General features: G+C 45.8%; 1 protein-coding gene across 4 annotated transcripts in view; it reads right to left on the bottom strand.

Moving 5' to 3' along the window:
* Nucleotides 1-4,350: 4,350 nt before the first annotated feature.
* POMGNT2 (protein O-linked mannose N-acetylglucosaminyltransferase 2 (beta 1,4-)) overlaps nucleotides 4,351-14,904 on the bottom strand; it is a 35,026-nt gene continuing 24,472 nt past the window's right edge. For 3 of the 4 annotated variants that reach the window (XM_065628959.1, XM_065628957.1, XM_065628961.1), the window contains one exon: nucleotides 4,351-6,661. In XM_065628959.1, coding sequence (XP_065485031.1) covers nucleotides 4,833-6,569 — 1,737 coding nt within the window. In that variant the 5' untranslated portion in view covers nucleotides 6,570-6,661 and the 3' untranslated portion in view covers nucleotides 4,351-4,832. Of the gene's footprint in view, nucleotides 6,662-13,156; nucleotides 13,345-14,904 lie in introns of all 4 variants that reach the window. The other variant, XM_065628958.1, reaches the window with a different exon arrangement.

Raw genomic sequence — 14,904 nt, 5'->3', positions numbered from 1 at the left:
CCCACCATGGTGCCCCACTGGCTGTGCAGAGGGGGATAAGGAGGAGCCGGGTTGCACCCATACAAGAACATCACTCACAGGGACCAGCATCCTCACTGCTTCTCGCTTGGCCAACGCCTCAGTGGTGTCTTCACGCTGCACCCAGCCGAGGGAGCAAGCTCAGGACGCCCACCTCTAAGCCACTCTCCATCATACAGGGGGACAATTCCTGCCTGGAACAAGGATTCAAAAGCCACACAGGGTATGCTGATAGTCTATGTCATGCCAAGAGACTGTCTCAAAAGGACTATTAAAACATACATATAAAACAAAAGAAAAAAACATGATTTCATTATTATGTCTCAGCATGTCAGGTTCCTGGGAAGCTGGCAACCAAGCACTCTGGAAATTTTCTGATGTGAGCTCCCGCAGGTGACTATGCCAAATGCCACCTGCCAGGCTGCTTGGAATACGTTCTTCCAGCCACTCCATAGTCCTGGAGATGGTCTGACTGTGGCTTTTCAGCCCCCAGTTTGTGCTGCTCTAACCCACTCCCCTCTCTCTCCAGGCTACACCTCCAGGGCAACCGGTCTTCCACCATGTTGAGCAAGGGGGGTAAGAGAAGTACCGTCCATATGTCTCTACTCTCCACAGCCCCAGTGGCAGCATGTCCTTCTCAAGAAGCACATCCAAGCCAGGCTGCAGCTGAGCCTCTTCAGAAATGTTTCTGTTCTTGGATACAGGCTGAGAGAGTTCGGGTTGTTCAGCCTGGAGAAGGCTCCAAGGAGACCTTATTGTGGCCTTTCGGTACTTAAAAGAGGCCTATAAGAAAGATGGGGACAGACATTTCAGCAGGGCCTGTTGTGATAGAAAAGGGGTAATGGTTTTAAACTAAAGGAGGGGAGATTCAGGCCAGACACGAGAAGAAATTTTTTACAATGAGGGTGGTGAAACACTGGCCCAGGTTGTCCAGAGAGGTGGTAGATGCCCCATCCCTGGAGACATTCAAGGCCAGGCTGGATGGGGCTCTGAGCAACCTGATCTAGTTGAAGATGTCCCTGCTCATTGCAGGGGGGGTTAGACTAGATGACCTTTGAAGGTCCCTTTAAATCCGAACTATTTATGATTCTACATGGTTTTTGAGGGTGAGTTTGGGCTGTAAGTAATGGAAAATAATGGTAGCATGCATTGCTCTGGCTCCATTGAAGTTACTATCACACTTGAGAAGTCCCATTCCCTACGGAACCATTTTACCATACAACCTGCAGCTCCCGCTCCAACATCTCATGTGTGCCAGCTGGTAAATGCTCCACTCGGTCCTTCTTCATCCTTGGACACGTTGGTAAGCAGCCCTCCCACAGCAGCTGGCTGCTCCTTGCACTTTAGCTAATTAAAATGAGATATGAAACTGCAGCCAGAGGAAATCCTCCTGGATGATCCATCTCTGTAAGCACAGCCAAGCCCGGCAGCAGCGAGTTCAAGAGCAGCTTGCTATTAGCATCCTGCACTGCTCCCAGGTGGTTTTGGATTTAATCTCAGCTATTTCTCTTCCAGGACAGTGGGGCCAGACAGCACCACAGAGCTTACTGTATTTGCTTTGGGAGCAAAACCAAATGATGCAACAGTGGAAGGTGCAAGTCTCTTGCACAACTCGTCAAAAGGAGCCCCATAAACTTGTCTGAGGGATAAGCTGTTTTGGAAACACAGTAACCCAGCTCCAGTCATGTTTTCCTGCATGTGTCAGAGGTGCAGCCCCAGCCCCTCTGCATGGAACATCTGCATTCGTTACAGGACTAAACTTAAAGCAATGCCAGGAAAGAAATCCTTCTGCTCAATTAAGAAGTCGTATTGGTATAGAAAAGTCCCACTGGGTTTTCTTGAAACGTGAAGGCTGGAGGTTTTGTGAGAGCATATTCACACGAAGCAAGGGAAACAAACAGTCCATGGGACATGGGAGGAGCGGAGGTGAAAAATTGAATGGACCTGCAGAGCACTGATGGCAAAGTTATTAAAAGGAAAGAAAATTCACTACGGGAAGATGCCAGCACTCCAGAGCAGTTCTTGAGGCAGTATAAATCAGCATAACATTAGTGTGCCCAATTTAGGACAGCTACTGGCTGGGACGCGTGCTCTCAGTGCTGCGTGCTCTGGCAGAGGAGGAATTCGGTACAGCACTGGGGCTCCGGTATAGACATTCTTACACTGGGCAGGTGTTGGAAGCAAACAGCCACATCACCGTCACAACTCCAGTGTGCAGCTAGCTCGGAATTCAGAAAGGAAAAAATCATTTAATTTTTGTTTCAACCTCGTAAACTGCTCATAGCACTGATGAGGAAGACAGAACCTGAATGCACATTTTTGGAAAGCACATCTGATTTTGTTCAGGAAAAAAGGGAGTCTCTGAATGTAAGAGACCGTTTCATGCTAGAGTTAAGTCCATGGAAACCCACATATCTGACACTTTGTTGCTCTGTAGCCAATTTTGTTGATTAGAATCATTAGGATACGAGAAGAAAATAGTTAATGTGCTGTAACCAGTCTGCAAATGTTAGAAAATCTGCAATGATGTGAAATAAATTTTAAGTGAAATAGGATGGTCTACAAATTACAGGCAAGGGATTGCCACAAAAAGCACGGAGAAAGGCAGGAAAGCAACACACAGACCAACAGTTAGGAGAACACAGGCAGCTCACACACCCACAGAAAATTACTGCTGAGAACTGATGCGAAACAACTGCTGACCAAACTTCAGCTTCTGAAGGCTCATTCAATACCGACTTTGTAGGGTGCCAACATTACCGCCCCTGTAACAGACAGCAGGAGGATGGCCAGTAGCCACAGGGCTACCTGCACCTTGAACGGACATGGGGATGCAAGGTTGGCGCAAAACCCTGCAGTGAGCAGGAGCTCATCAGCCAGGGAGGTCCTGGTGGCTTCCCTGAACAGCCTGCTCTCATGTCTGTCATCTCTTCATGAAGTTCTTCTCACCGCAGCTCTGACACACGTGGCATGTGATGTGCAGCAACGTGGAGACTTTGGGGCACAGCTTGGATACTGACTTCAGCAAGCAGCCCATTTTGTCCTAAGAAAACAACTGCAACTGCAGTAGTATTCATGTGCCCCTTTTAAAATATCAAGGCAAAAATTATTAGCTGGCAAGACTATAACAGCAAAGCAAACACAGACTTTGGGATTGCTGTTCTGTTTCCCCACTGCCCCTGTGCCTTTAAATCATAAACGTGCTTGAAAACAAAGCAAGACATAATGAAAATTAATATATGGAAGGAGCACTTGCCTGAAGGTCCAATGTTGTACTGCGGTGTTTCACTCATTTTTCAACCCTCCTGTTTCTTATCTGATTTGTACAGCAATGTGTTTCTCCTCCTCTTTCTAGAACTCATATTATTATCCTGCCTTGAGACGCTCTTCTATCAGCCCATCACTCAGAAGGCAAGCCATTTATCCTACTGTTCGAACATCCATCCAGACCTTGGGAGGACAGTGGGCACTGGGGAGGGAGAGGAGAAAAAAAAGCACTTTTCCTGTTGCTTTAACATTGGTTATGAATTACGGACGATGTTACCTTCTATCAGTAAAACATCTCATGCTCCTGCCCCTTTTTTCTTCGCTTCCCCAAAGCCTGTGCTTTTGACACAAAGCTGTTTTTCAAAGACAGCACCATTTAGGGCCTCCACTTCAAGGAGAAACGTGCAGGATCAGGTCCTGAGTAGTCAGTGCGTTACCCCAGCAATGAAGCCAGATTCTGATCTCAGGAAAAATGAGTATAAATCCAGAATAAACTACTCCCCTGACCTGAGCAGCTCCGTCCAGCCCAGCGTGACGGCACCCACCTACCTGCCTCTCGCCTGGCTCCGCTTCCTCCCACCAACACCCATGAAAACCTGTGCCAGGAAAGCTTCCCTTTGCCACCACCTGCCTGGTGCTGAGCAAAGCATGTACCTGTTAGCAGCTCTTACCAACAGGTTATTCTGATCAAACACCAAAAAATCATTTTCTTGAGCAGATTTCCGCAAGTGCAATCTCTTCCCCATCAGCTCTTCCAAACCATCCCCTTCCTTTCCCACAGACCTGTACATAACTCAGAAAATGAAAACAGATCTTAAAGCACAGTAAATTATTTTATCCACTCCATTCTTTCTATCTCCCATCTGCTACTCCAGCCTTTTGCTCTTGGGGTGCAGTAAAATCTGATTTTAAACATGAAGCTGATACTGTAGTCTCATTCTCTTGAGTCAAAATATGAAAAAATAAAAAGCTACCTATATACACACTTTATAACAGTAATATATAAATCTACCACAATAACCACTTTGACAGATAATAAAAACCAATAAAAATACTGAGGAGGTTTACAGCAGTTTAATGAAGGCTCTTGTACCAAATCTTGAACTCAAAGTTACAGTCAGAGTTATTGAAAAAAATAATGTACAATGAAAAAGCTGATGAGAACTGCCCACCGAGCCATGGAACTAACTGCGGTTTAACGCTGTGCTTAAATACTCACCACACAATAGAAACGAATTTAAATCACGACTAAGGTACACACAATTCACTTCCATTCTGTTTGGAATTACATGTATTCAGCATGTAATTTAACCTCTGGAAGTTACTCTGAAGAACACAGAGGTTTCTTTTTTTTATTTAATTTTTTTTTTTAATCACTCACTGGAAATAAATACCACTTGAAGAATACACACAGAGTGCAATAAAATGGACACTTAGGCACTGGTACAGTCTAGTCCTCTTCAGCTCTCTACAAACTACAGGACAAGAAGTTTTAAACCACAGATGGCGTGGAGAGCAGGGCAGAGCTGTACAGGCAGCGCAACAGGTTATGTACTACACAAGAGCACATCTGCAAAAGGTCCCAGGAGATTTTTGTTGAAGATGCAGCGTATCCACACCAGGTATATTGTGAAGGGCTTTATGTTTTCTGAGAAGGTGTGATTCTGATGGGACAATATATAAGGCATGTAAGTGTTTTCCCCTTGCTCTTGTATCCACACCTCATATTTCACTTCTCTGACTTTGAGATACTTCAGGTTCCAGGGGATCTGCCAGGACACGGCAAGTTTAGCTTCGCTCGTGCCCTGGACAGAGGCTTGACACTTGGCATCCCTCACTTTGCCAGGGTAGATGCTACCAGACCACTTCTGTTTCTTGGGTCCTGGCTTAGACTTCACAGTCTGTCTGATGACATGGATGAGCGAAGGGATGTTCACCTTTGTGTCCTGGTAGGCACGGAACAGCCACTCAGGGTTGCGGCAGCAAAGGTGCCGTGGCACCTCCGTGCTCTTAATGATGCGCTCTTGCTCAGCTTTGTCCAGGTGAGCAATCCCACCCTGATCCCAAGGTCTGTCTGGGTAGGTAACGGTGTCTTCCCGGTCGGTGTTCTGCCAGGCAATGTACTGCAGGTCCATGCCAGGAAGGGTTGCCAGGGTTTTGTAAGGGGTATAGTGTTCAGGGTTGATAGCATAAGGAAAGAGCTCCACCACCGTAGCACCTCTTGGCAGGAAGAGAGACATGACTAACTGGGCCCCATGCATGCTGACCAGCATGGACGCATTGCTGAGCAACCGGACGATGTCAGAAAATGAATGCTCCTCCAAAGAGACAGTAATGGTTTTCATCTGAAACTCCTGAGCGAGAGCTAGGATTAGTTCTGCCTCGTTTAGGATAAGTCTGTTGATCGTTCGACTGAACACTATGATGTACTCCTCACTGGAGCTTTCCTCCAAGCTGACGTTCAGCTTTTCCATCATGAATTTGGTGAACTGCCTGATCTCGTTACCAGAAACCAAGATGTTAGCCTTCGGCCCTTGTGGCTGGACAAATCCGTACTGGTACCACGTGGTGATTTTGGACAGCCCCACATAAGATTTGGTAAAGCAGAGGAGCCTGCCCAGGGTTTTAAGCTGCTCCCTGAGGAGCGGCTGCTTGTTACTCAGTAACTTGTAGAGATCAAAGTGAACACCTTCACTCCACCCTTCCATGAAGAAGAGCCGTGCCTCCAGATCTAAATCGGAGAACTGCTGCATGGTGTAATAAATGGGGAGGAGGTCATCGTGAAACACGTGCATCAGGTTGTCTGGGTTGAACCTGTTAGCGATCAGCGCCACATCAGGCACGAAGACTGGCTTTGGCATAAATTTCAGCGCAGCAGCTGGCAGCTCCACAAAGTTGAAGTACTGGGTGTTGTGATCTTCCACCGAGGAGAGGTCGAGCAGAGCCGGCTGGAACCTCCGGGAGCCCAGGTTGGGCAGCATGACCGAGGAGTTGCTGTGGAAGTAGACAAACTCCTCAGCCTCCGTAGAGTAGCAGAGGGACTCGAAGCGGCAGATGCGGTCAGTGTGCATCCTGCCGGTGCACACCATCCTGGTACCGTCCTCCACCAGCGCCTGGAGAGCTGCATGGTAGTCAATCTGAACCTGAGAGAGTTCCTGAGACTGACGCGTGAGGACCAGCTCCTCTTCGACCATGAAGGCATGCTCTCGCAGTTTGAAGTATTTCCACAGCACAGCAGCGAGGACAGACACGAGCAGGGCATTAAACACAGCTGCTATGTTCATTCTGTAGTTAGAGCCTAGCAAGATGACAGGTGGGGAATGCAATGGAGAGGGAACACATCATTAACACTCCTTGACATGGTGAGGGCAAAGACCTGTGGAAAATAAAACAAGAAAGGAACCATTTAAACATCAGGTTTACAGCTCCGCCATGAATCACATTTTATGGACTATTCAAGACAGTTCAGGCTTTTTTTTCCAGCAATTTTTCCCCCTTCCAGGGCATGAGAGAAAAGAAGAAAAGTGTCAAAGCGCTACCCAAAACTGTAAAAAAAATAAAGCAAACATAACTGGGAGCTGCATTACAGGAAGGCTTCCTCTCTCATTTTCATGTCTATCCTTTTGGAGAAGAAAAAGCAAAAAGAGTTTGAGGATGAGCTCTATGAAGTTTTTTCAGAAAAAACAGTAGGTTCCCTGGGACTTTGGCTCACTCTGCTTTCTGCAGACCACTCCATCAGTGAGAGGAAAGACAACACTGCCATCACCGGGCCGCTCGCACAGGGCTTGGAAGATGTAGCACCTTCTCTTGATTTGCCATAGGCCTTTCATATGGCTGTGAGTACCCAGCTCTGCCTCTCGCCTTTACTGTGCGGATAATAATAGCACAAGGAGTATTGCCAAGTATAGATTTTGCTACACTCCATTCCAATATGAAATGTGAACTGGTGAATATAACATTGAATTTAATTTTCTTGGGGGGCGGGGGGAGGACTTGCAGGTCTACAGACTGCCCTGGGGAGACTCCCAAGTCACTCAGTCATTTCTTTGGCTGCAATTCAGGATCAAAGTCTAGGAGCTGACATCGTCTTCCATAAGAAATATTGGCATGGGAGAGAGGAGAGCTCTGTTCTTCATGCGAGGAACTGATGCTTCATTAAAGCAATCAAACCTACATTTAGTGAGAGTCTCACTTGCACCCTTATACAAATGGAAAGGTAATACATTTGAAATGTTTCCAGTGTCGGTGTTTTCCCATTCCAACCTGAGAATCTCTTCTGTGCTGCTCCAAGGCTCCTTGTTTCCTTTTGTGTTATGAGAGAGATGCTGCCACTGTTTTCTTTCTATGTAGAAACACCACTGGTTTCTATCAGAGTATTGATTATATTTTCAGCTGTGAACTTCAATCGAGATATTGATTCACCTACAGTATTTATGGGCTCCAATTTTCATTATGCATCAAGGTTTGTTGCTAGTCAGGCTGTAAATAATGATGTAGCCATGACTCACAGGGAACCTTAGGAAGGGAAATTTCTGATTGGTATATGCCTGATTAGACTGTTTCTAACCGCAGTTTTTAAAGGTAGCAATTTAAAATCCCTTTGATGCAAGTTTGCAGGTAGGGAGAAAAACCCAATGTCTCAAGCACATGCTCTGTCACACCAAGCAATAGTCCCTTAACATTTTAACCCAGAGATGCTTGTTCTTACTTGGCAGAGTAGAGGAAGACAGCAAGGCATATTTAGGACCAATGCAAACACCTTTTCTACCGCCAAGGGAGTTCTTCTGAAAAGAGATATTGCAGCCTAAAAGCCAGATATTGCAGCCTAAAAGCCTGATCCTGCAATCTGGTCCATGCAGCTTGGAATTGAATGGAGAATCAGTTGTGGAATTCAATGAAGTTACAAGGGATCCCTACAGCTTGTGAGATCCCAACAGGGATCTCTGTCTTAGGAAGAACTGAATGTGCGTGGGAGACTGAATAATGCCAAAGAAACGACTGCTAGCTGCAAGCCACACAGATTCACGAGATGGTCTCTGGGGATCTGAGCAACAAATTCTTTTCAATTTCAGAGCAGCTCTAGCTACTAAAACGGAACAGAAACGAAGTCCACCTCCTTTGCCAAGTGGTCTGAAACATTTAGCAACTCCCTGAAAGCAAGCAGCAAATTAAAAAGGGGTTGTTTTGATTTCAACCATGGAAAAGGAAACGGGAAGGGACCCAGAGTGGTCATCTAATTACCAGGGCAGGATCAGCTCTCCCTAAACCACCCCCCAAAAATCTCATTCTTAATACTTATTCCCGTCTTAAGCCAGTCTCTAGCAATTAAGGCATGAAGGACTATGATAAGCTCTTTCTTAACACTTAGCCTTTGTTTCCATTGCAGCAATTTAAACCTGATCTTGTCTTAGGTGCCACAGATATCCTGCACAGATGAACGATGGCTGTCACATCACCTCTCAATCTTTCCTTCTCAGTAACAGTGGATGACTGCTGCTGTTCAGAGCTTTGCGACTCTGAACTATGGCTGTTCCATGGACAACCTTGAATGGAAACCTACTGGGGACACTGGCATATCACTCAGGTTCTGCTAATGCCATCAAACTAGTTTTCAGGAAAATAAAACCACTGATGGGGATAGATCTTCAGTTATTTTGTTGGCACCATCTAACTCCCCACATAACCTCTCCGCTACAGACTTTTGATCTTGTGAGCACAGCTTTAGATGACTTCAGCAGCATCAGCAAGGAAAGGACAGAGCCCAAGCAGCCACATGCAAAGCCACTAGTGAGCATGTGAAGGAGACCTTTAACAATCAAGTCCTCTGCCACAACACACATTTCAAACAAAGGCCAGGCTGCGGGCATTGTGAAACTTAACTACTGCAGGTCAGAAGAACAAAGCAACTACAAGTTCAAAGGAGTCAATGCTGAGTTGCAAGAACTTGGCAGAGGGGGGAAAACCACACGGCCTCTTTATTATTCTGGTAGGGTGAGGAGAGTGTGTATGTGTGGGTGTTTCAAAGGCATCAGAAGCCAGCAGTCCATAAAAACACCACTGATACCACTTGCATTTCACAGGCATGTCAGTGGTGGAGAGCTCCACCAACCATTACAAATCCCTTGAGCCTCACAGGCCTCCTTGAAAACAGCCAGCCTCTGCTAATGTTTCACCCCTGACTGATTTGTTCTTTCCCCTCCTGCCCCAAGGGAAGGGTGTAGGAGGCACTTCAGAGATGCAGCCTGATGGATGTGGCCAATGTTTGGAGGTTAGCAGTTTTCATCTCAGGCTCCGCTACAGCAATACTCACTAAATGGCTACAAATGAACGACTCAGCTTTTTAATAAAAATCACCTGCAAGGCCCTCCTCCATCTCTTCCCTCACTGCAGCTCTTTCACTTCCCCGCACTCAGCTGAAGTGAGCATATGCACTTTAGCCAACCAGGTGTCAGGACTGAATGTTAAAAGCCAGCAGTGCTAAAGGAATCCATCTCCATTCCTGTTCCTCATTGCCAGTTCATAATTCCCAGTCCATGCTGCTTGGCTGAAAGCTACTTTTGATGGAAAGCAGGGGACGTGGATAGAAAGGGTGTCACAGGCAGAACTGAAAGGAGAATTTCTCAGGTAGGCAGGAAACAGTCTTGATTCTTTGCCTATTTTCCCACATTGTATCATCTCCTCTTTTTTTTTTTCTTTAATCCTCTGCTTTCAGTGAACACAAACCTTAGAGAACTAAAATCTTTGGTCTTTCAAGGAGTGACGGAAGATAAATAGTAGCAAACCATCCCGCTGTTTGCTTTTACAGACCTAGGAGAGGCTGCACCAAGGGGTAACGGCATGCAATCACTCTCCAGGTCCCCTGGTTCCTCAGCCCCCCAAGCTGAGGTCAGTCATTAAGTCCTGCCAGCAGCAGTAGTCCTGGGATGCGAAACTTTCCTAGGAGGCAGCACCTAACTCTGAATTAGGTGAAAGCATTTAGTCTTCCACCTGAAGAAAGATGCTTCACAAGAAAATAAACTTTCATTACTAAATCTCCCTCACAAAATGGAGGGACAATCCCATCCCACAGCACCATCGGAGAACACCTTAAGAACTGAAAAGCACTTGCTGAAGTGGCAGGCCAGGCACACTGCTACTTGCCTCAGGAGCAGAGTCCTCTGTGCTATTTCTTTCTACATATAGGTCAGCATCCAGGTCATTCACACCCCCAGTTACCCAGAGGCTATTCCCCCCGATTCGTACCACACTCATCCACCCTCTCACCTCCCAGTGACACCGGGATAACCACAGTGTTGCTCCATGTGAGCAATGCGCCCCAGCTACCACAAGAATCGCACGGACTGACATTTTTTTTTACTCTCTGCTTTGAAATGCTAAAGCACCATCCTTCAGCAAGAGAAGACTCGACAGCTGATATGCCAGAGCCTAGCCAGAAGAGACGTGCATGTAAAATCAGCACAGAGCTTCTCGCTGCCAAGCTGGCAGAGGGCAACAATGCCCCATGGGAGGGGACAAGATGTGACCTTGAGGACTCCGGACAGGGGTGGGCAGCAGGGCAGGAGTGGGAGCGAGACAGGGAGACAGAAGTGGCAGATTTCCCTGGCATCAATGCAGACAGGGCAGCTGACTTGCAGGGCCGCACGGTCAAAGATGGGGAGCTCAACAAACACACCGGCACAGGGGCCGCTCAAGACTTTGCAAGGGAAATAAGAGCATGTCCTGAGGCTTGCAGCTCAGCCACCGTGGATGCTGCTCCACAGGCTAAGAGGTTGTGGGAGGGACTCTATTTTTGGCCAGCTGATCTTTGCTTTTTCCAAAAGAGATCACAGGCATGAAGAGCTTACCCCATTCTCTTCTTCCACACCCGCTCACTTGGCAAAAGGGTCACAGCTTCATCCTCTAAGCCCAGCTACTGCTGCTCTGACTGGTGCTGACTACTGGTGAGCAGGTCAAGCTTTCAGGAGCATGGCTGGTGTGTTCAACAGGCACCTCTGGCAGAGGCCTCAAGCATCGTGCGGGTCCGTAGTACTCTATCGGAAGTTTGGACACAGCGGAACCTTCTCCCTGTCAGCTGCTGGTCATCTGATAGTATAAACACCCTCAGGAAGGAGAAAAGCAACAGGAAACATAGATGGGGAAGCTGTTCTTCATCTCCTGTTAATGTGTAGAGGAGACCAGAGTGGGTGGGATGGGAGAGATGAATTTCTACTAATAGGCAGCTGGCATAAAGCGCTGTTTGGATTCATTTAAGAGATGAGTTCTGTTGTTCTTTTTTTAATTATGAAGCTAGGGTAGGATGAATCACTACTTTAAAGATATTAGTATGATGGACAATGTTTTAAACCTCTTCTCCATTTTAAAAATCACAATCTAGGTAAGAGATTGGGAGAAATGCTACAAAGCCCACACAATAAAAGACAACGACAACAAAAAGACACAAACATACACTACTAAGACCCCCAGATGAACAAAACAAGAGCTTGATGAGGGAGAACAAGGGTCACTGGGATGAACAGCACATCTGAAGGGGGATCATCCAGTCCTGCAGGTATTAAACAAAATGAGAAGTGCTGGTTTTGCCTACTTGGGCCTTGCCAAGATTTTGTTATCAACTGACCAAGCCAATGCTCAGTTCTCCAGAACTACAGCAGGTTAAAAAAACCCTCACAAAATGGGGAAAAAAAAGCACGAAATATACACATTTCCAGAGAGCATCACCACTCTACACAGAGGCCAACTTGGCTTTGTCCCAGCTGCCCCACTCCCCGCAGGGCCTGCCAGCTGTGGCAGCGGTATCCCAGCAGAACCGTCTCCGCAGTTCCCAGAAATGTGGCACAACTGCAAGTGGACTGGGGCTGCTCCTGCCACAGGATGGGAAGGAATTGGTGCAGAGCGGCATGGGCAGGAAACGGGCAGGGGACCCTGACCCTTCTTCTTGTGATGGCAACGCGGTAGGAGGGGTGGGAGCAGATATTCCCTCCTCGAGGACATCTTCCCCATGAGCACTCCTTACCCCCAGATCCACCTCTCCCTAGGCTGGCTTTCCAGGGCCAGTACCGGAGAAGTAAAGCATGCACACATGGCATTTCACACTGCTCCGGCAAAACGATTTCTGTTCTTTCTCCCATCTCTGATGCAAGAGGCTTAGCTAAGGATGCAGTATATGTAATACATGCAGTTTTAAATACCTACTTCATTCATTCTCAAAGCAGAAGTTGCTAGAAGGCAACTTTCCGATTGGAAGGAGGGGGAGTTAGGATTTGGCAGCCAAGAACTCGCTTTTGTTCTCATCTCTGTCACAGATTCCCACAGAACTACAAGCAAGTCAGTCCCCACAGCCCAAAAGGCTGTTATCATCTTATTCACTGTGTTTAACAGGATACACATATCTTTCACAGTACATATCACATTAAAGAAAGGATGGCACACTGAATGATTGATATACTGGAACATTTTCTTTGTAAAAAGCAGCCAAGTGTAGAAGTGCTGACTTTTTAAACACAAAAAGAGTAAATTCTCAAAGGGAGCAAACCCAGCAGCAAAAAATACAAATATCGTTAATGAAGCCTGATACAAAAGGGGGATAAGAAAAATAAGAATGCCTTAGCTCGGCAGCCTGAAGTGGAATTTTAAATATAGAACTTTATTCAGAAAAAATAAAATCAAAATGGAACAATATTTTTTTTAAAAAACCCAACTGTCTCACAAAAACTTTAGGTATCTATAGACAGTTGTAATCAAAATGAGGTTTCTCTTCAGTTTTTAGGATTTAGCATAAATCAGGAATAGAAAGCAAAACTTAAGTCTTTTTATACAAGACTGCAACCAAGGAGACTGAGGTTCTGTGCAGTGGTCCATACTGCAAACATACCTTCAATATGAACAGGAGAATATTGGCAACTACTAGACACCTTCCAGTTGTGCTCATGGATGGAAAATGTAAGTTTTCTTCCTTTTAATTTCAGAGGCTGTGAGGGCTGGGATAGGAAGAGATTCGACCTCACTTTCAGGGGGACTAGCAGCCATTGATTTAATATTTGTTGATACTGCTGTCTTGATCTACAAAAGAACAGGTAAAATGCAACACTAAGCAGTCAATGCATATAAGCAAACCACAAAACTGAGCTAAAAGTATGAAACTAGAGAGAATACTTCTCGGGCTTTTAAGGTCCACATTTCTAAGATCTCTATCCGGAGTGACATGAAGTACGAAATCCTTTCCTCAAACAAAAACCGTGATCTTCAGAAAAATCCCTAAATAAGATGTATTTCTGACAAAGATAAACAAACTTGAAGTGGGAGATGTAAGAAAAATGAGCTAATTTTTTAAAGTATTTCTCTCAGCCCTCAAGTCTTCACCTTCTGACAGTCCCAACTCTAAAGATGAAAAAACTCAAGGTACTCAAAATGACCACAGCTATGCAGAGGGGAAAGCCTGACCAACAGAGTTCACTCCAGCCAATCTTTGCTCACCCAAGTATCTCACTGAAACCTATCAGGCTATATAGGCATTAACAGCACTGCCATACGAGTGAAAAACCTCTCCTTTTGCCTGGTACCTTGCTGTTAGTCTGTAAGCAAGATACCTTTGTCAGAAACAAAAACGTGTCAGAGAGCAGCAGGTTTATCTTACTTCAGTCGCCTACCTAAAGCAAAGACAGCATGGGGGTGGCTGAAGGGAAAATTTACTAATGCTGCAGAAGTGAATTTAAAAGAATATGATGTGGAATCCCAAAGCACTTGAACAAGATGAGCTTCAGCTACTCCAACCATGCCTTTGGGCTTTAGCTGCCATTTGTTATTCTCTGTATTTTATCTATCCTTTCTTTCTCCTCCGATGGGAAGAGTACCTGTGTTATTTGGATACTGGGACTGCTGCTTAGCAGCATTTACAGCCTGAGCTCTCCCACTTCCCAGCAGCATGGTGCCTGAGACCGCTCCTATGTGCTGCAAATTCTAAGCAGGAGCCGAAATTGTTCAGAGCACAGCACAGCCAATAAGAACAGCAAAAATCCCTCCTTGGGTATCACAAGCTCTACATTAGTATGTTTTTAGGGGAGGGTAAAAAAAAAAAAAAAAAAAAAAAAAGTAATCCCAAAGCAGCACCTTTCCAGTAAGAAACGTTTCTGAAAACCTACAGAATTTAGTCTAGGTAAAAGATGTTTTTCCTTGTGAGACTTTTGTTTAAAAATGATAAAACAAACCACCAGTCAAACAAAGAGGGACTACAAAGACCTGGGATCACAAATGAACTACTGACCTCCTTCCCACACATGCACAGCCATAGAGGAGAGGTTCAGTACAAATTGCAGGGGGGAGGCAAGGGGACAGCATCAAAAAACATGCTAACCAACCACCCCCTCCCCAAGTACACTGCAGCCAGGAGTGCCAACGAAACTGAATTCAGAGCCGTATGTGATCAGCACAGCAAACAGAGCACAGTCAAAATAACACCCAGCAAAGAAACACAGTAATTCAGAGCATCTGCAGCCTTTTTAATCTTGGAAGTACTGTCACTGGTAGATTAGTGTTTCAGCACATGCACGCATACCTGGTGTTGCTAAATAAAAGGAAATGCTATCCAGTGCCTCTCTTTCATAGAAGAAAGAAAAAAGAAGA

The sequence above is a fragment of the Caloenas nicobarica genome, chromosome 2, assembly GCF_036013445.1.
Source record: "Caloenas nicobarica isolate bCalNic1 chromosome 2, bCalNic1.hap1, whole genome shotgun sequence".
Taxonomy (NCBI): Eukaryota; Metazoa; Chordata; class Aves; order Columbiformes; family Columbidae; genus Caloenas; species Caloenas nicobarica.
This window is presented reverse-complemented; position numbering and strand designations above follow the sequence as displayed.